The sequence below is a fragment of the Tribolium madens genome, unplaced genomic scaffold (genome assembly GCF_015345945.1).
Source record: "Tribolium madens isolate multiple individuals breed KSU strain unplaced genomic scaffold, Tmad_KSU_1.1 Scaffold_19;HRSCAF=116;Tcas5.2_LG9, whole genome shotgun sequence".
Lineage (NCBI taxonomy): Eukaryota > Metazoa > Arthropoda > Insecta > Coleoptera > Tenebrionidae > Tribolium > Tribolium madens.
The window spans coordinates 10,470,427-10,493,396 of record NW_025400983.1 but is presented as its reverse complement, the minus strand read 5'-3'; the positions used below and the strand labels follow the sequence as shown (position 1 = coordinate 10,493,396).

At 30.9% G+C, this 22,970-nt stretch overlaps 1 protein-coding gene across 2 annotated transcripts in view; it reads left to right on the top strand.

Annotated features, from left to right (window-relative positions):
• Positions 1 to 718: 718 nt before the first annotated feature.
• LOC123013358 (octopamine receptor 1-like) overlaps positions 719 to 22,970 on the top strand; it is a 36,270-nt gene continuing 14,018 nt past the window's right edge. For both annotated transcript variants that reach the window (XM_044411839.1, XM_044411833.1), the window contains exons 1-3: positions 719 to 905; positions 18,445 to 18,730; positions 18,777 to 19,005. In XM_044411839.1, the coding sequence (XP_044267774.1) occupies positions 18,457 to 18,730; positions 18,777 to 19,005 (503 nt within the window). In that variant the 5' untranslated portion in view covers positions 719 to 905; positions 18,445 to 18,456. The remainder of the gene's footprint in view (positions 906 to 18,444; positions 18,731 to 18,776; positions 19,006 to 22,970) is intronic.

The window sequence follows — 22,970 nt, the reverse complement described above, 5'->3', positions numbered from 1 at the left end:
GATAAAAACGTCATAAAATAAAAAGGTGCGAATTCAGCGACACCGAGCAAATATTTTATCAAAACGGAAGGAAAAAAGAAATTGAAGTGGGTGAGAGGTTTCATGACGAAAAAACACAAAAGAAGACCACTCCGATACCGGTAGTGGATGTGGTGTCGGTGACAGTGATCTAACCGGATTTTAATACCTTTTCTTATTGTTTTTCTGTATTTAACAGGCAATTTCTCACTATGTAACTCCAAAATACAAACGAGAATTAACAACATGTTTGCACGAGAAATTTGAATTTATATGCAAAATGAATTTTAATGATTGTTCTACATAGTTTATGTACCTATTTACTATGTTTACCACATGTGACACCAACTGCGTTTATTTAAATTGCTCATATTTAACTGCACCATAAATTCTCGTCGGAAAATAGTAACAAGGAGCGAATCTTGCACCTGAAACAGTTCGGTCTGTTATTGTTTCAAAGTTAATGTTTGGAGAGAAAGCATACCCGACCTGTGTCATCCAATTCCGAGGAAATTCCGCTCTAAGATTTTCCCAATTTGCATAAGTATTTTTTTATTTGTTGGGGGTTGTGTCAAGCAACCTTGTACGCACTAACTGCTTCTGTGTCAAGTAATAATCGAGTTACTCAATATCATATTTTGCGCTCCAAGATCGGTTCAGTTGAATCGGATCGTTCGAACGAGTCGGTGATTCGCGACAATTTTGTGCGAGTTATGTAGTGCGTTATATCAATTGTTAGACATGGAGTGTACTTGATGAAGTAGCGAAAATTTCCCAATTGAAAAAGATTTTTGGTAGCGAAATCCGGCCTTGGTGCAATATTTGGATGTCTGTTCCGGCTCAATGCCTCTTACTTTGTTGCAAAAATTCTACGCAAATGCATTAAGGTAAAAATTTATTGTTATTGACGCGCGCCAATACTTCCATGACAGCTATAAAGCTAAGTTATGGACAATAACAGCATTGTGTGGTACCGGGTAATATGTTATTTTAAAGCAGTTGCGATACTTATCGGTTTTTATTTTTATCTATACTTTATTTCGTACCTGCTTGCTGTTGTCATTGGAGATAAAGATATATTTTACAAAGGCAAATTTTTAGATGAGTTTCTAGCAAAAGCTGTCACGTATTAAAAAAGTTTTACGTTATTGGCGAATTTTGCGCTACACTATTTTATTTGGCTTTAGAGAAAATTACTTTTTACCGTTTTGAAATGTTCGTTTATTTATGCTTCTCGGTAATCATTTTTAATTTCCCTTTTTACCGCTTAGTTTCCAGCATTGTAAACACTCGTAAAATGTGCTAGTAGATAATGAAAATTCTCTTATTTTTGCACGGACATATTCATTTTCAAATGCCATTTGCAAAATATTTGTTGAAAGTCTGTTTTTTTTGAAATTTGATTGACAAATTTAATTAATGGAATCGATATTTGCATGTGAGAGCCATCAGAGCAACCTACTCTCTTTTAATGCAAATCCTATTTTATATTTTTTGAATAAATAGGAGTTTTTTTAACACGTGTCCAAACTGCAGGGAAATAAAAAAAAGACTGAAATGGGTAGTTGATGTCGCATATTGTAAAGTGGGTCAAGTTTACCCATACACTTTGTCAGCAACTATACAGGATGAATCTTAATTTATACGCATAAACTTAGGGAATGTTAGTTTTTGACCAATAATAACGTATGGTGAAAAAAAGTTCTAGTAAAAGTTTTTTTTAGTTACCGAGGTATTGCCTGATAAAAACATATTCAACTTTTAAATTCTAAATAATATCAACATTATCATTATTTTTATTAAACTTGATATATGGTAGACAAGATATTGACTTCTTTTTTTCTTTGATTTGACATTCGATAGCGACAATAAAAGAAAAAGTTATAAACAACAATGAATAAAATGCCAAATAAGTTAAATATAACTTTTTTTTTGGAGATAATTTGAATAGTGTTTTAACAACGCCATATCGTGGTAACTAAAAAACTTTTGTAATCTGGGACTTTTTGCATTAGGTCGCATCAATTTATAAAGTTTCGCCTCTGGTAACGTTTAGATATTGAGTTACTGTGCTATACTCCTTCTTCCCTTTGTCTTGAAGATGCCCCTTAGAAGAGCGGGCGAAGCGTTGACCTTTCTTTATAAATTGACGCGGTCTAACCCACAAAGACCCAGATTTCAATCTGACTGGCAGCGAAAGACTACCTTTTTCCATAACTATCATTATTCATTCCCTAAGTTTATGCGTTAAAACTCACCCAGTATTTAAATGATTTAATTTATAGATCGCAATAGAAAATTAACCCTACTTTTATAAATTATCATAATTGTGGCATTATCACTGTTATTTTTTAGTAGTGATCTCGGTAGTAATTGTGTTTTGACAGCATACCTATATCATATCGCCTTAATCCGTGACACTTTAGATGTATTTTTTTGTAAAATAACAAATTGTTACAGAAAGAGCAGTTATACAGAGTGTTCCGTTGTTATTGTTACAAATTTAAGCAGGTGATAATTTTAAGATAAAAGTTTCCTATAAACATGTATCGAAAAATATTAAATAAGGGAGCTACATCCCTTGAAACGGGTACATCTTTTAATGAATTTCTTGAGATACTTCAGCAACCATTGTAGATAAAATTTCAAAATTTGGTACAACTGATAACCTTTATACACCCAAAAGAATTCAAAGATAAAATGTCGAAATTTTTACTCAGGGGCGACCTAAACTGGGTGGGTTTAGGGTAAAAGTACTTTGGCTATTGGTTCGTGCCACTTTCAGCCACAAAATTCTAAATTTCATAGTTTTTTACAAAAAAGAGGTCTCTTGCGTTTTTTCGATACAACTTACCGTTTTTAAGTAAAATCAGTTTACAATTTGTCTTATAGACCATAAAGAGGATACAAATTAAAAATTAAATTTGTTTCACCGTTTAAGACCCGTGATTAAAAATTTTGACAACTGATCTTTGAATTGTTATCAGCTCTACCAACTTTTGTAATTTTATCTATTCTGCAATAGTGGAAAACCCCATTAAAAAACGCATCTCTTTCAGGGGGTGTAGCTCGCTTACGTAACATTTTTTGACACATGTTCATAGGAAACTTTTGTCTTAAAATTGAATATTCTACCACCTGTTTAAATTTGTAACAATAAAAACGGAACACCATGTATTTTCAGACTGTGAAACTAACGATAGGCTTTTTATCTATTTATAAATACACATTCGTAAAAAAAATAAGACTAGTGCCTTGATCATAAATAACTATTATCTCCAAACGTCACTAAAGTGACTACATTTATGACTAAATGTCATAAGTAAATGTTTCACCATTCATCAATGGAGAAAAAATTCTATTCTTGCGCCTAAGCGTTTTCACTTTTACTATGAACATTGACCAATGTTATCTCTTCTTTGTCTTTTCGCTGCTTCAGAACATTCTGGAGAGGTACATTGTAGATCATCAGCATTCGACATTTTGCACTATTAACCCGCACTAGTCATCCATTAATTAAATCAATAAACATTTTCAAAAATCTTAACACAAATTTCGATTCTGACGCGTGACGTTTGTTATGATTTCACTGCAAAGCGCCCCAATTATTTTGTTCATTTACTTGATAATTATAGTGTTGCCCTTTGCTTTCAATCTGAATACGTTTGCTGATAAAATAAAATATGTTATTCGATTAAAAGTGAGTTTATGTGATTCAACTGAGTTATTTGCCTCACTACGTTTGGCAAAATAAACGTTCAGCTTTCCCACATAAACTATCACTTTTACTTCTATTAACATAATATACTATTACTTTAGCCAATAGACTATTACTTTAGCCATCTTGAATCGTTCAATTTTGATGTTCAGTACACCAGTTTAACCGATCTATTTTGTGTTGCCTCGATAACTCTGGAACTTTTTTTGCTGTATTAAATTTTAAAACTAAATCTAAATATCATGACTGAGTCGATATTTTTAATAACTTTTCCTAGTCTGATTAATATTTTTACCATTAACATTGTCTTTTCCTACCTATTATTTCTACATTACCTACATTATTTCTTTTTTGCCGGAATATATTATTAATATGAGTTACAGGGTGATTCCATATAAATTTGGTTGTAGTGAAAATTTGTATGTAGTGGCGACATGTTTTTGCTAAAAAAAATGCTGTTAATATATGCGATAGTATGGGAAGTTTAAAGAGGTTTAAACAAACGTCAACTATGATTAACACACCAATTTAAATTGTTAATATTTTGATTGTAAATTTTCGATAAATTGGAATTTTTGTTAACAAATTGTTATAAATATTCAGGTATTCAAGTCATTGAACCTCAAGTCTCGTTTTTTTTTCTAAATATAATCAAAATATTTAAAGATAATATGATCTAAATTATTTCGGTGACATACTCGTATCAATAAAGAATTTTGCTCACACTTATCGTCTTATCTAAACTATTCATTATTATTTACTTAGTTCTACCAAAATCAAAAACATTTATTTAGAATGTTAGTATCTCATTGTTTTCAAATCTTACAAATCAGTGACGTCAAAAACTCCAGTAATCTCCAAATCCTCCAGCCGCGAGCTTCGCGTGATGCACCACTTAATAAAGTTCCCGAACTATTTCCCCTCTAAAACCATGCAAACTTCCAACAAAAATTTTTCTAAATATAATTTACAAAAAATAAAGGTAACAAAAGGTTTTGTCGTTGAGAAATGACGTTTCATTTGAATATATTTTCGATTTAATTTATCTTTTCATGAATATGTAACTATTTGCATTATCGATTGGTACAGAGTAAATTCCTTTGAACTCATTTTGTCTTGTAGTCAATTAAAAATATTTTTCTAAAATTCAAAATAATCCACATGCACTATAAAATTATGATCGAAAATAATAATAGATGGATGAGAACCTTCCTAACTCTTTTGATTATTTTTTAAAATGCTGAAAAAACAAATAAGATTCAATCTGTTTATTTGAAACAAATTTATCTTTCCTTTCATATCCTTGAGACTACACATTTTTTCAGTCGTAATTATTTCTACTTTCTTACGCCCCTGGTCTCTCACAATATTATTGCTTACATTTTTATATTACGAAATTTATGACCACCTAAAACTGTCATACATTATTGTGCTTTTATTTCCAAATTTCTTTTCCACAAATTGCGGCTTTATGATCGTTTTACGTCTCCTGTCTTATAAATTTTATTTTTAAAGTTGGCGCCAATTATCGATCAATAAAACACCAAACTCTACTTAATTAAATCAATATTTTTTAGTAATGTAAAAAAATTTCTTGGGTTTTAGAGCACTCAGTGTTGTTTCAGTGGATAAAAATGAAAGCTTTGCCTTCTAATGTAGGGGATTCCCTTGTCAATTTTTGCTACCCTTCAAATACGTCTCTACCTTTTAATATTCATAGCTGTATTAACGCTTAAATAAGTCGACATGCAGCACCTAAATCCTCTTTCAACTTAGAAAAATCAATTTCGCCACCTCAAACTTCTTAACCCTATATTAATTATAATCTAATTTGTCACAGTAGGGGAAATACGCATTTTTGGGTGGAAAAATGTGATGCTTTTAGAAGAGTAACACGCGATTTTGCATGTCTTTTACAGACACGTTTCAATTAATTTACGTTTCTAATTTCTCCAAGGTTTTGTGGGGGTTAATGAGATTTGGGTGGTTAACGTGTTTTCGTTGTTTAAGTACTTACTAAGTACTTAGTTTATTAAAATTATTGAAAAAATAAGACAAAAAACTAGAATCCCATTTTAAAATGTCACTGCAAATTAGAGTAGCCGTCTGGAATAAACAATTGCCAAGTTTTAAATGGTATTTAAGAAAAGTGTAATGTTCCGACAGTAGTTGAATGGTGTAATGAATAACGTGGGTAATTGTTGGAATGACATGTCGTTGGTTTTAACAAGCCGAAAGTCGTTTATTTGAAATAAAAAGACTTGGCAGCGGTGTGATGAACGTTTGGGAGCAGAAATAAAAGCTCTACACGGGTCAAATGAACGGGACAGAATGGTCGAAACGGCCTTGTTTTTATTCTGTGGCTATTAGGACAAATTCCTGTTTGTACGAAAAACGTTGGCCGTGATTTTTTGACTAAGTTCCTGACATTTTAGTTGGAAAAATGAAAAAATTAAAATTGACTCTTCATTTAACATTTTTGTTACATATTTATGTGAAAAGAATATTGAATTAAAAAAATGTAACCTTTGAAATTTTTATTTAACTACCAAGTGAATAAAAAGTATGGAACCAAACGTTTTTTGCTTAAACTATTTATTTTTTGAAAAAACTGATTGATGAGTGCTAAAGTACTATAAAAATGTGATGATTCAACAAGAATAAAATTTTTCGAAATTTCCTTTTATTTTTGAGTTCTACAAAAATATTAATTTTTTTAAATGGCAACCCACTATAAAATCATTTTTCTCATAAAAGCTGTACTCTAAGGATTACAACTATCTGCTTTATTTTTAATTTAAAAAAAAAAAAATTTCACATAAATTGCAATTTTGACAAAAAAAATCGCATAACTCAAAAACAAAACAAAATTTCGTTCTGAAATTATGATCACATTTTTTATATTACTTTAATTAATATTAATTTTTCCGGAGGCAAATCATTAAAAATAAAACCGCTTGGTTCCATACTTTATATTCACCCTGTATATCACATACATAAGCAACTTAATGTAACTATGGAACGAATGGAATATGCCATTTCGTTTGAACTGTGTGTGTTTTCGTTGAGAACATCAGTCAAATTATAAAAAATAAGCTGAAAACTCAAAAGAAAGTGCTAAATTCTAAACAACAAACAAAGCGACACAATATACTCGTAACAAATTAATAATAATTCCATACACTGTATTTATACCATTTTCTTTTCGATTTTTTACATTTTCTGTAATATTTCGATATAACTATTATCCACTATCACTCTATAAACAGACATTATTCCACACTTTAGATGCGTATCAAGTTGATTCCTTATATCGAAATCAAAATAATTTCATTTATTCTTCAACACTGTCAAAATTTACGGTTTTTTTCCTGTGTAAGGAAGTTTTGACAACTGATTGGCATTTTTCAATACGAAACGTTAGATTATTTTTAATTTTAAGCCTTGTTGAGTCTAGTTCGAAGAATAAAATGTTGTATTCAACTCGTCTTCGTGTAAATCGGTTCATTTATTCCACCTCGTGGATGATAAACCACTCGTTAACACTCGTGATTTAAGAATCCACTCATAAAATAAAGCGTCCGATTTACACTCAAACTCGTCGAATAAATTGTTATTAAAACTTTAAATGACATTTTGTTCTCTATTTTTAAGGTTATAACCATTATAAGAGGAAATATTGGAAGAAATCATTGTTAGACAAAAACTTTAGAAACAGGAAACTTATTTTAACTATTAAACAGCAGAAATGAAAAAAAAAATATTTAAAAGGTACATTGTGTCTTCCTTCAGGTTGTAAAACTGCATCACTTTTGTATAAAAAAATCACTGCACTCGCGGCAGAGTTTCAGGTGTAGTGGCTCTACATTTTTGCCTAATTTGTTTTTTTTTCTTTTTTTATTGTTTTTATTATTTTTTATATTTTTCTTATTTCTTCTTTTTATTAAGTCAAACTCATGTAGTCATGTCACTCATGTCAGACTTTAAAATAATTGACAACGATGCCATCGTGGATTATAAATTATAAATTAAAATTAAATGTAGACGCTGCTTTAAAACGTATTTTGTATTGCACAACATAAAAATTTTCGCGGTAACTCTGCGGTGAATAGTCCCGTATAAGTTGACATTTATTAATTATTATTTTCTGAACGCAAATGATTTAAAAATAAAACGCTGAACATTTTCCTTGTTGTCTAGGGCACCGGCCAATGACACACTGTCACGGAGGTGCGCGACTTTTCGAACACCTGTATTTACAGAATGTATAAAAATATTCTTGAATTTCACATGCTACAGTTCAGGATCAGGATCTTGACTTATTTCAGTTGTTTTCCAACAAAGTAAAAAACGACTGTTTATGTATTCTTTTAATTGTTTCTATTTATAGCACCTGATACATTTGTCACGAATTAAAAATAGAAGCGACAAAGTCTCGAGAGTAGGTACATACATAAATTTAGGGACAACCACAGTTTCACGTAAATTTATGACAGCATTAAGTAAATGGGCATAGCTTTAACCGACGTAACAGGAGTTATAAAGACATTTAATTAAATCTAGTCATTAATTTACAAGTTAACGCTTTTTGAGTTTTGTCTATAAGGCGCTACGTGACCTCATTATTACTGACCCTTCATTTTTTCATTATTTAGAGCAGGAAATTCTATTCTTTATAAAAAATTAATTAACATTAAAAAAATCCACTAGCTTAGAGGAATGAGGTAATTCATCACTGAAAATTTCACATAAACAAAAGACCTCCAGGGTGGCATAAAACAAGGTTAATTTTAAATTAGGGTCATTATGAATAATCTATGTTTTTTAATATGTTTATCGTAACTCAAGTTTTGACATAAACGAAATGCATCTTTGTTCTAGTAAAATAATTAGGATCTCTTCATGAAAATTATCGTCATATTTCACTTTTCTTTTGGGTTTTCCAAAATTCGCTTTATTTCTAGGTAAGATGTTCTAACTCGCACACGTCGAATTTTAATGTCACTTAGAATATTTCAAAGTGCTTTAAATAAACTGTTGAGACGTTGTTGCTCTTGAAATACTGGAAGACGTAATAATATAACATGTTGCAAACGTCTGAAATGAAAGCAGAATGTACATCACTGAAAGGAAATGAAAACTACCGCCACCGGAAGGAAGCTGAATATACTGGAAACTGAAATAACAAAAACCCAATCCGCGTATGTTTACTTTAAACGTACATCTTAAGTAAGTTTACAAATAATCGGTTTCGACCACGACGCAATTTAGTAAATTCGGTGTGATGTCAAGTTGGCATTTTCGGAGTACCTCAAATGTCGGGATAAGCCAATCGTCTGACTCGTTAGAGATTATTCGGATTAATTAATGTCCGGAACTCATCACTAAAGTTGCCGTCAACCGAACGGAAATGACGTTTAATCGTCTTGTCCATCATTGAATCGATTCATTAAATGAAGTGTGGCAATGGAAGAATTAATAACGAATGTTGTTGAAATGGTTCAATGAACAGGTGAATTTCTGTTACCGCAAAAAGTTGTTTGTCCGAAATAAAACTGTGCGACGTATCTACGAAAGTGAATGATCCAAAAATGAAAAAATTGTTTTTGAAACTTGAAAAGATCTTTGCTTTTTTGTTCTTTTGCATTTTATATATTGTCTGTATCAATGAAATTGTCATTTCCCTAGCATTTTTCGAGCTTTATTAATTTATCCTGTATTTTATTAGCTTCAAAAAATCTGGAAGTTCGCTGAAAGTGGCTGCATTTTTTCGTCCTCGTTTCAGTTCTTTTATTAAAAAAAGCGGCTCAACAATGCTGCATCAAGTTTTAATCGTATTCCGTGGGACGCTGAAAACAAACCTAATGAATTTACTTTTCTTCAGGTTCTGTTCAGGAGCACGGCCTTAACTAAATTAGAACATGTAATATTAGCTCCGTTTTTTTTTTACTTTTAGCAACAATGAGACACGACCTAAATAATAGATTTGGTTGAAACGTGATCAATCTACCGAATTTTAGTTAATAATACCACGTAAACGAGTAAAAAATTATATTACAATATTATAAAATGTTTGAATGTGCAGTCAGCCCCACATAAAACATTTTTTTGTATACGCTCTCAAAAATACCTATTTTGCCGACTCATTTGAGTCTCCAAAATGAGTTTTTTCCGGAATAATATAGTACGCAAAATGATTGTTTTGCGTACTCAGTCCCCAAAAACAGTTTTTGCGGACTAAAAAATTAAATTAGTTACTATGGTGGCGAAATTTTTTTTATTAATAATTAATGTTTTGGGAGCTTTAATAAAAAAATCTTGTATGCACCACGTACGCAAAAGGTTTTAGGTGACTCATCTCATTAAAGACTCGGCTCCTACGTCGCCTCGTCATTAATTACGATTCGTCCCCTAAAACCCTATTTTGCGTACTTGATACATAAATAACATTCCCATCGTAAGTTGATGATTCTTTAAGAACGAAATGTAAAGTTTCGTATTCAGAAAATTTTTTATATTTTATTATTAGCTGTGTGTAGTGTTTTTTTAATATTATGTTAATTATTGTGGCAGTATCTTTAAAGCCAGTTTTTTTGTTTAAATTCTAAATTATGTGTTGGAATAACGTCTTCATAGGAGTAGAAGATGGTTTATAGGACACAGGGAAATAAAACATTAAATTCGTCGCGACGTTTCGATACTATAATTGTATCTTCTTCAGGCGAAGAATTTTCGTTGGCACAACTCACAACTCAAGGAAGAACTGAGACTGAGTCTCAGTTCTTCCTTGACTTGTGCCATGCTTCACACGCTCAACCAACGAGAATTCTTCGCCTGGAGAAGATACAATTAAAGTATTGAAGGAGGTAATAGTATGAACCAAAATAAACAAAAAAGTCTTAATTAACATGGATCTGCAAAGTAACGGTTTTGGAAATATCGAATGTGCATGTGAATTTTTGTTTGAACAGATTGCAAATAAATGTTTAAAAAAACATATCTTCGAAACCTTTTTTAACACCCTGTATATAGATTAAATTCATTAATCATGGTCCGTATAATGTAGGTACTTGTTTACTCAGGTCATTTCGAATTTTGTCACAAAGTTTCATTGTGTAAAACAAATAATGAATAACAATTTCTAACTGAAACACCTGGTGTGCCAGAACTCGCGGCCCAGAGAAAAATGCCATGTAGGGTAAAATACCAGGAACATGAAAAAAATGTAAAAAAAATTATCTATAAAAATTTTTAAGTTACGAGGGTTTACATTTTACACATTGACTCTATTTATTTCTGTTGGAAAAATAATTTTCCAAGTTTCTTTGATACAGGCTATTAAAAGAGGAAACAAGCTGTATCCTAAATTGTAACTCTGTTCAATGTTATTTGTGGCTTTTATTGGCAATTTTTGTACCTTTACTAAATAATTGTAAAAAAAACATAAACTAGATTATCAGTATCATTAAATAGTCAAAATTTTTTGACAGATAGAATTTTTTAAACATTTTTTCCATGTTCCTGGTATTTTATCTTACTTGAAATTTTTTTCTGGGGCGCGAGTTCTGGCGCATCCTGTATAGAATTTTAAATAAATTAAATAAATACACCAAAAAATGTATACAAGATGAGTCAGGTTTTTCCTCTGTTTTTAAAATATCATCTAGTAGGTATCTAAATATTATGCAAACTTCTATACTGATTTGTCAAGAAATGTATTCAAAGCTGATAAATTTTCATGTTCTTTTCATAAAAATTAATTAATGATTTTTTTTTTGTTCAAACGTCAAAAATGGCATTTATTAATGAAGTTAAAGATTCACTTTTACTCCACCGACATTAAAAAACTTTTATCCGCTAACGCCACAAAAGTGACCATTTTTACGACTAAGCCTTGAAGTAAAAATTTTATTATTGCGCTTAAGCGTTTTTACTTTTACTATGACATTTACAATTGTTGTCTCTTTCGCTGCTTCAGCAATGTCTGGAGAGGTATACATTGTAAATCATCCGAATTCGACATTTTGCACTACTAACTGCACTAGTTAAATTAATAAACACTTTCGAAAATCTCAACACAAATTTGTTTATTTGTTTGTTTAGAAGCAATATTGTTATGATTTCATTGCAAAGCATCCTGATTATTTTGTTCATTTACTTGCTAACTATAGTGTTGCTCTTTACTCTCAGTCTGAATACTTTTGCGGATAAAATAGTAGGTATTTGGTTATTTGGAGTAAAAGTGAGTTTATGTAGCATACCTGAATTATTTTTAAACGTCCAGCTTCGCCACACAAAGTATCACTTTTACTCCAAATAACTTAATACAACTATCTACTATTATTTTTTGGAGTAAAAGTGACGTCAAATCAAGAGAATTCCTCTTTTCTTTTAACAAGCCAATGTGTTTATTATAAACACAATTTATTCTTCGACACTGTCAAAATTTATGGTTTTTCTCCCGTGTAAGAAAGTTTTGACAACTGTTTGGCATTTCTCAATACGAAACGTCAAATTATTTTTAACAGWTTTAAAGCATGTTTAAGCCTTGTTGAGTCTAATTCGAAGAATAAAATGTTGTATTCAACTCGTTTGAGTGTAAATCGGACGCTTTATTCCACCTCGTGGATGGTAAACCACTCGTTACACTCGTGGCTTAAAAATCCACTCGGTCAAATAAACCGTCCGATTTACACTCACACTCGTCGAATACATAACTATTATATACTATACCCATTTTTAATGAGAAATTATGAAGTAAAAATATTTAAAAATACTTATAAAATGGCGATGCCTTTACTTCTGATAAAACAATATACTATTATTGCAAATATGTGAGGTATTTTGTTAAATTTGTTAAATCTTGCAGCAAAAGCAAGGCTTAGTAATTGAAATTTTTATGGTATTTATTCAAGGCTGAAGTTTTTCGCGTTTTGTTTTATAATTTGTTTATCGTCTTCATTTGCTATAAGCTATCAGTTTTTTTACACTTTTGAACAAAATATTTTTAATACATTTTTTAAATCACATCGTCATAAGGTATTAGATATGTTGTCCTTCTTTATGAAATAGTGGAACTTCTTGGCTCTAAATTTCTCAGTGGGTTTCAATCGTACCTAACATAGATTCTTATTTTACACAGAAATCAAATGTTTATAACCTCTTTCAGCAGTTGCGACGTTAACAGTGTGAAACAGTGAAAAGTCCCGAGAATATAAAAACAGTCACATTTACAAGTATGGCATTCACAGTTTTTAAGAACATTTGCCTACCAGGAAATATTAATAACTTTGCAATAACTTTGATAAATAGCCGATAAATGAATATTGTATTCTTAATTTTGACTTACGTAAGTGACAATTAGTGTGCCGACTGATTGGTTCTTATAATAGGTACATATAGTAAAAATAATTTTACAGAAAAAATCATAATAAAATGACAACGTAATCATTGTTACATTTTTATCTAAAATCATTTTCCAAATTTATCGTACATTTTAAATAAAGTTGTTATCAACAGTCACGAAATGTAGATAAATTTGTAAATATTTGAATAATTTGCATTTAGTTTACAGTTTACAAATCAATAAAGCATAACTAGGTACGAGTACTACTCTGAAATAAGTAAATAAATCATGTAAACAGACAAAAGCGTCATTTATTCCAAAATATTGGCAAATTATTTATTATGAGTTATGACGTAATTGGTATACACTCAGTCAAAATTAAGAAATTGTCAAATTTTTGAGATACAGCACTCCACTCGACAAAAGTTGTTGAAACTTAGTTTACTTTTTCTACAAAAATAACTCATAACAAAAGTTATGCAAAATCGCAAACAGTATTATGAATCTCTTATTTTCCACAAAAATCCATACCTGGTTAATGGTTTCTAGTAAATCTCACAACTTTGATTAAACTTTTCCTGTTCAAATCCAACTTTCCAACTACCGATCAGCTTGTGCAAATTTATGTAATATTGATTTTTTACTTTTATGCATTTTTTACAACTTGTCTTTCACATTTATCTCTCCCGTGTCATTTTGTTCATGTCACAATTTTAAAAATATATTACTGCATTAACAATGATCTAATCTCACACGTGATACAAGAAGAAGAAGAAAAAACAGGAAGAGCGTGAGCCACTTCCGTGTCTGAAATGTAAAATGTCCGATTAAAATTTCGATCTAGATGTTTCGCGTCGAGAATATGAAGAGCAACATATGAAAGAAAGCAAAATGAAAACGAAATATGCCACGTCCTAAATCCACCTTTTAAAAAATTCTTACAATGTTTTGGGTAAAGCCAACGTTGACGCTTGTTAACAATAAGAAAACTATAAACTATTAATATAATCTAGCTATTGCTGTTAAAATTCCTTATCAATCAATAATCTTGAGAAAAAAATAAATTTTCAGTTTCATAAAAATTTCAGAGGGTGTTTTTAAGAAGCGCTTTACATTTTTTTAGGACGCCATAAATTACAGTGTCCAGAAGTTTCTATAATATATGGCCAAAGTATTTTCAATTTCGACAATATTTTATGTAGCAACCTCTTGAAATTTTATTTTTGCAACATTACTACAGAGACTTATCAATTCGAAGGTGAGTTTAGGAGCTTTTGGAAGATTTATAGACGGAAAAGTTCAATTTCTAACTAGAGGTAACTTCCAGCAGACGATAACAAAACTATTTTTTTATTGTACCAAATATCTGTGAAAATGTAAATTAAATAAACTTATTTTATTCATTCATTTTCATAAAATAATCGATAATTGCATAAACATCGGAAAATTATCAGAAGATAAAATAAATTATCAGCGAGACATAGTGGAAAATAAAACTCTCCACATTGACGAATGCCATAACAATAAAAACCTTATCATCCTGTTTTATTATTATTAAGTACTTGATACTTCTAGAAAAGTATTGAAATAAGAAAGAACAACAAGACAAATTACAGCATTTCGTCACAAAAAGTTGCAGTAAAATCTTTTGCAACTTTCTCGAAGGTCTTTTAATGAAAAATGCGTCGTAATCTAAAGGCACGCAAACGTCAGAAATGTACATTTTCCGGATTTAGTCAAGATGAATGTCATTATAAAGACGATTTACTGGAAATTCGAGTGACTGCTTGTTATTACTTCCCTTATCTTATTCTCTTGAACTGATTTTAACGTTATTTTCTTAAATTTCTATGTGTGTGACAGGAAAATTTATTCTCCTCAAGTTCTGTGTTTGAGTTAAAGATGACAACAAAGTTTAGTTTCGCGCACACATGTCTACACCATATGGGATGACCCGGGTTCTTTAGGGATAATTAAATTTATTGTCGGCTTGATTATCGAGAGTGCTGAATTAGATGACGCCAATTTCGGGGAAAAACGGGCCATGAAACTCCTTATTAAATTGCGACGGAAATAATCGCATTTTTGGGATTGTCCTGACGTCATTTATTAATCACAGATTATGAATTTTGACATTCAAAATTAAGATTTTATTGTTAGTAGAAATTTGGGGTACTTGAGTGAATATTTTAATTAATAAAATTTGTATTTTTCTCAAAGTGAGATTAAAAACAAACTTGATAGAGGGGTTGATGTAAAAAAGCAAATAAAATCCGTTTACTCTGCCACCTTTTTATTTACTGGCATCAAGCGTTATGCAAAACAAGTAGGAAAAACCGCATATAGCGAAAGACAAAAGCGTTTTATACTGCAAAAATATTTTCTGGCTTCATCACAACATCTTAATTGCATTTTTAATCACTACTAGAAAAGTTTTATTGGTATAAAAGTGATTACAGATTTATGTACTGGCATTGCAGTATTGTTTTAGCTCCTTCACTATTCCAACGTTCATTATTAGAACGCTATCCAGAATCTTCTTCCTCTAAATTGATTCCAGATTCGTCTAGCTTCCTACATTTACCTACATATAAACTTTGATTGAGTTATAATTATAATGAGCAGCTGTTTTCCTAAGCGTTGAACGGCTTTGCATAATAACGTGTGCAATCCTTGTTAAAGTGTATAATCATTTAACCAGAGTTTGCCTGTAGTGGCTAATTCAACTAACAGTTTTTGAGTTAATAGTGAATTATTATTAATTGTGCAGAGAGATTAAATTTTATTAAACATCGGATCGGGAAATTTTAATGAAAGATATACTATTTCCAAATTTTTAGCTCGAGCTGTTGTGATTCCCGAGTGAAAGATAAATTCGCAAACTTTTTAAATATTAAAAAAAGATCAGTTAGGGACTTTGAAGGAGCTTTGACTTCTTGCTCGAAAATATTCTCATGACACCACTTCAAACTGAACAATTGTAAAAAATATAAACATTAGTGTAATATCTTGCATTAACAATGTACTCAAAAGTGACCGGTTTTCTCAATTTCCCTTGACTAATTTCGTGCTGTTAGTCGTACAAACTTCTTCTTTCACAATTAATTCAAAAATATTTAATAATCTCTAAACTTGCCCGGGATTTTCCTGTTATTATTTCAGTGGATTCAGAATTACCAAAACATTTTCACGAATAAATTACTTAATTTCGAATATTCATCCCCCCAAAATATTTATTTTAAATTGCTTTATTATTTTTTAGTGGACGAAAGCAATAACAAATAAAAAAATGTGTAATAAATTCCAATAAAATACCTGAACTATATATTGCAGTTTTATTCAAACAATGAAATATTAATGGAAAAATCAAAGTTAGTTGTCAACCACACAAACGACAATTTAGCGCACAATATTAAAAACCAATTGCCGATTCATTTGGCACACGCATACAGTTAAAAAAATCTAATATAGGTGTAGCATATCATGTTTTTTTCCAAGCCGTTCATATTTTGACCTTAAAATACTAAAAGCTGTTGTTACTAATACTGTAGCCGACCTCTACAAGAACAATCATTGAAGACAAAATAGATATTTACGTATCTAGTCCGGAAAGTTAGTTTTTACTGGATGAGTAAGCAAATACCAGGCCGAGTCATAGATGAGTCCCTGTTAGCTTACTAGGCCAGTAAAAGCTCTTTCCGGACGTGGTGCGTACAAATTTTTTTGCAATCGTAAATTTTCCATTTTTAATTAAAGAATTTAATTTAAATTTATTGTGACAATATGCTACCTTCTGTGTCTCTGAGAAAAGCATGAAAAAGTTTTCCTAAAATTCAATTTCCTGTTTTTACAGGACTATTTCGGTAAAAAGGCACTTTCCGAGTTGAAAATTATTAAAGTAAATTGTACATTACTGTACGATTTCAAAAAAAAAGAATTTTTGTGAATTCCAACTCAAAAAAGTGTAATTTTTTGTACTGTAGTCTGTTTGAAATCTAAATTCTAATTAATTCGTTTTTTAGTTATGTTTTCTATTACCTATTATTTATTCTATAACCGCATTTAATATTATTTATTCACAATCATAATAGTTATTTATTACACAAGATGATAAAGAAATTGTTTATCTACGAGTGAAAAGGTTAAGTGACGAAGTCACGAGTGGGCTTTTTTCACGAGTAGATAAACAGTCTTTATCGTCGTATATAATATTTCGTTCTATTTTGTACCCATCTACCAGAATTTCTTGAATATAAACAGTAGATAAAAATTATTTTATTTCATTAGACGATAAAAGACTACTTTATCTACTGAAAGTAGTTGAAAAAAGCACTTTTTAACATTGAGTATAAAATAAACTAATTAGGTATCAATAAATTAACTTGCATGTGAAAACTTTAAAAGTATGACATTTTAAATTCATTTAACAATTGACTTTCCAACCTGAACTGTCATATGTCGTGTTTTTCAAAATTTGATAAATTCTTTTTGTTCTTTAAAGAAGATGATTGCGAATAAAATAGTATACAAACCTTCGGTGGGTTTCTTCTTCGTGCCTCGGCTTATTGATAATCGCGGCGCTTCGCGGCTTGATCCTCTAATTTCGCCTTGGTTATGAAGCACCTCCCACCTCGGTACGTAATCTACTATAGTAATGTATTCAATTTTTTATTATATCGTTACATTTTATGTGTGGATTAGACTCAACCTTGTATACAGGGTGTGTCAGAACTCGCGTGCCAAAGAAAAATTTCAGGTAAGATAAAATATCAGGAACATGAAAAAAATGTTCAAAAAATTTTGACATTTATTTTTTGACATTTGTCATTTTTTATGTCTAATGATACTGATGATCTTGTATATGTTTTTTGATAATTATTTAGTAAGAGTTGCAATTCGACTTTCCCAACGAAAACTATAGAATTCATAAAAATTGGTTTTTGAGTAAGATGGCTTATGTAGGGCCCAAAATACAAAAACAATGAGAAAAAATGTCTTTGAAGAAATATTATTATTACTAAAACTTAGACCCTTAGCAATTTTCAATGATATTAAACAATTCCTTGATTTTTTTATTAACAATCAAAGATTCAATGCAGTTTCTCTCAAAACTGTAATTTTTGAGTTACTATAGTTTTTGTTGGGAGTGTCGAATTTAGGATAGGTACCTACAGCTTTCTTGGTTCCTCTTCTAATAGCCTAAAGAAAAAAAAAATTGTTCCTTGTACTTTACCTTACCAGGCATTTTTCTCTGAAGCGCGAATTCTGGCGCACCCTGTATTAATTAATCTAATTGATTTTACCACTTAATCGCAAAAATCTTGATCAGAATCATGTTTTACAATTTTTATTTTGGTTTCAGAAATGACTAAGAATGTCGAACGACTCGTCTAACCTGCGCGACTCTCCATTAACGACCAACTCCAGCGTGGAGGACGCCACCACCCACGTCCAAAAACTGGCCCTCGCCGGCCTCCTCAGCGTGGTCATCGTCGTGGTGATCATCGGCAACACTCTCGTTATTTTGGCTGTGATAACAACAAAGAGATTACGTACAGTAACCAACTGCTTCGTCATGTCTCTAGCAATCGCCGATTGGCTCGTGGGCGTCTTCGTTATGCCTCCGGCCGTCGCCAACACTCTGATGGGTAAAATCCCGACTTCTCTCAATCTTCAACTAACCCTTTCCCCCAGGTGCTTGGGAACTCGGCTGGATCCTGTGCGACATCTGGGTCTCGCTCGATATCCTCCTGTGCACCGCATCGATACTGAGTCTGTGTGCCATAAGCGTGGACCGATACTTGGCCGTGACTCAGCCTCTGAGTTACTCCAGGAGACGGCGCTCGAAGAGGTTGGCCTTCACCATGATCCTGGTGGTGTGGATGAGCTCGGCGCTTATCACGTGTCCGCCCATGTTCGGATGGTGAGTGATAAATGGCTGATATCGTAGAGGTGGAAAATAAAACAGTCGCAAAAATATTGTCAAGGGATAGACCGCAACGAGGTGAAACATGTCCTCATTTATTACGTTGACATTCCACGGGTTTATAAATTTCAAGTCGCACCACATAATGATGCGAACTTCAAGTCAGAAAGCTCGCATTTGTTAGACGAGGTTGGGAATCTAAGGCCCTCTTCTATATTGTTCAACATAAACAAGAACTTTTTAAGTTTGAAAAAACAAACAAATTTTATTGAACGTCAATTTTTAGGTTTTTAAATGGTATTTTTTTGAAATATTCGTAACTTCGTAAATGAAATAAAATGTGGCCTCAATTTTATCCATAAAGATAACTTTATACACGAACAGATAGTTTAAATTCACATAATGTTTTAAATTTTTCGGTTTTTAGTTTTGAATAAAATTAGGAACAACGTGATGCAACTTTTTTGTTTTTCAAAGTTATAAGCTATAGTAAAAGATTTGTCTTTTATAGTGTTAGTGCATTTACTTGTATTAAATGGATTATAATAGATTTTCACTGAGACAAAACTAATAAAATTAAAGAAAAAACTGTTCGTGAATCGTAAATTAATAAAAACTTGTTTGAAATCCAATGAGGTAATTTTTACTTCAACTAAACTAATTTCACAGTTGGTGTTTTATGAATGCGTTAATAGCCTCCAATAGACCCGGAATTTTCCGGTTTTCCCAATGGATTTGAACTTCCCAGAACATAGGTAAAGGTTAAATTTGTGCTATCGGTCAGGATTCCCGGTTATTAAGCTTTTCGCATACCTTTCAAGTTATTAGCAAATTGTAAAAAATGGTTTTATACTTTGTACAGATGTACAGGGTGCTGCATTTTGGATGTCCGAATAGGGAATCTCCGAAACTAAGAGGTTTAGGAAAAAACGAGTAATACATTCTGGGGCTCATTTTTTGAGGAAATAATATTGGTTAAAACCCTATCGTCTTTTGTTTTCGACTTATAGACAAAAATTGACATTTTAGCGAAATCTAAAAAAAATCATATCTTCATTATTATAGAAGACACATATTTGAAATAAAGACATTATACAGACACTTTTTTACGTAGAATTTAATAATGCAGTTAACATTTTTTTCAGTTCTTTGTTTAGCCGTAATAAAATAAACTTGTATTTTTTTAAATGGGAATCATAGATGGCTATGTCATTTTTAAAAAGCTTGTTTTCTTCTTATCTAAAAAATATATATTTGTAACAAATTATTATAATACATTTTTAGCAAAAAATTATCTTTGATTTTTCTTCGTAGTTGGCAATGAAAAAATGTTGCATCTTCAACTAAAAGGATTTAAACTATATTATTGAACCAGTGTCACTAATGAAAGAGTTTTCTAAGTACTAAGTAATGAAAAAAATGCAAAATAAATTGTAAATCAACTTATTGGCGACTAATAACATTTCTTTGTTTTTTTTTTAAACAAGCTAACATTACCTTTGTATCTTCTAGTGATACATAGAGTGTTGTAAAAAAACCGCTTTAATTCTTCAATAAAATATATTTTATATGACACAAAAATGACGATATGACTATTCAAATACCCAAATTCCGTCTATGTGAAACGTTATCCTACCTCCATTAGTTCATCAAAAAAATGTTTTTTTCTAATTGTGTTGACTGTTGACACATTTGTTTTTTTCCTATTTTTGGATTTATTAAAAATATGTAACAATTTTGTTCTGAGGCGCTCGCATATTTGATAAATACATCATCCGTATCGTATTTTTTAAATTTTTATAATTGTATCTATTTTTTCATCTATTTTACAGTTCACAAAAGTCTTATTGATTATTATTTACACATTTGGAGTGAAATAGTTTTTCTATGGCCAACTATTATGAAACAAAATATGTATTTCACTTTTTAAGTATAATTATAAAAAAATATTTTCTTACAAATTTATATTTTTTAGATCAGAAAAAAATAAGCTTTTCAAAATTTCCATAGCCGCGTATGATTTCTATTTAAAAAAATACAAGTTTATCTTATTATGGCTAAGCCAATAACTGAAAAAAATTGTTAACTACATTTTTAAATTCCTCGTAAAAAAGTACCTTTTATAATGTCTTTAGAATGTACAGGGTTATTCATAAAAATGAAGCAATATTTGAACCTCAAAAATGACCTATAAAATGATGTTAATTTAAATAATAACTCGTGTTCTATCTCTACTGATAAGAATTTTACAGCCCTCGGAACGTGGGTATGGAAATTTGATTTTTTTGTAGTAACTTTAAAACTATTTGACCAAATATTAAAAAATTTGGAACATTTCCCTGTGATAACATACCCTTTGAACTGGTAATGACGAAAACCGGATACATCCACTCAATTTCCGGTTACAGCAGTTGCAGGTCACATTTTCTGTGTTTTTCCATTTTTTTGCTCTCTTAAGACCAATTTTTTATTGCCCAAATCGATAGAGTAATCAATTTCGATTAAAAACCGCATAACCTTTAATACCCCTAAAATGGACCGTTTCAAAGATATTTTAATTTAAACTGAAAACTGCACAACACTGAAATCAAAAAAATAGGGATTTTGAATAAGTGGTATCCACGGAAACCAATGACCATAGTCACATAAATCCCTGCCAGGCATCTGTTAACTTTGACGATAAATTTTTGTGAATTTTTTATGAATTAAATGCTACGAGATCTATTTGGATTTATTCTAAGTTATGTTTGGAATCTGAGGTAACCTCTTTTATTAAATATTTTCGATTAATTGTCTAATAATCGTCCAATGACAAAGTTGACAGATGCCTGACAGCGATTAGTGAGACCATGGTCATTTGTTACCGTGGATATCATCCATTCAAAATCCATACTTTTTGGTTTCAGCGTTGTGCAGTCCTCAGTTTAAATTAAAATATCTTTGAAACGGTCCATTTTAGGAGTATTAAAGGTTATGCGTTTTTTAATCAAAATTAATTACTGTATCGATTTGGGCAATAAAAAATTGGTGTTAAGAGAGCAAAAAAATGGAAAAACACAGAAAATGTGACCTGCAACTGCTGGAACCGGAAATTGAGTGGATGTATCCGGTTTTCGTGATTACCAGTTTAAAGGGTATGTTGTCACAGGGAAATGTTCTAAATTTTATAATATTTGGTCAAATAGTTCCGAAGTTATTACAAAAAAATCAAATTTCCATACCCACATTCCGAGGGCTGTAAAATTCTTATCAGTAGAGATAGGACACGAGTTATTATTTAAATGAACATCATTTTATAGGTCATTTTTGAGGTTCAAATATTGCTTCACATTTATGAATAATCCTGTATAATGTCTTTATTTCAAATTCGTATCTTCTATAATCACGAAGATATGATTTTTTTTTAGATTTCGCCAAAATGTCAACTTTTGTCTGTAAGTCGAGAACGAAAGACGATAGCGGGATGGGGTTTTAACCAATATTATTTTCTCAAAAAATGAGCCCCAGAATATATCACTCGTTTTTGACAAAACCTCTTTGTTTCGGAGATTCCCTATTCGGACATCCAAAATGCAGCACCCTGTACAACTGAAGCAATACCAAAAAAGTTTCAACTTTTTTAACCAAAAACATTATTATTTCTAAATATTCTAAATATCTGTCACAAGTAGCAAAGAGAGTAGTGATAGGTGGTGATTATAATATTAATTTTAATTCTAATTCGAATATCAGTCGTGATTTTGTAGATCTATTACAACATTATAACTTAAATTTGATTTTCCGAGACGCAACTCGTGGCTATAAGTGCATACATAATATCATTACCAATAACTATGTTCAGGTATTAAATACAAACGTTGAAGATGTCCGATGACAATAACATCATCAAAATCCAATAATTTTAATAATCGCGTTCTCTTTCATATAAAAGAAATTTTAACGAAAAAAATATACATAATACT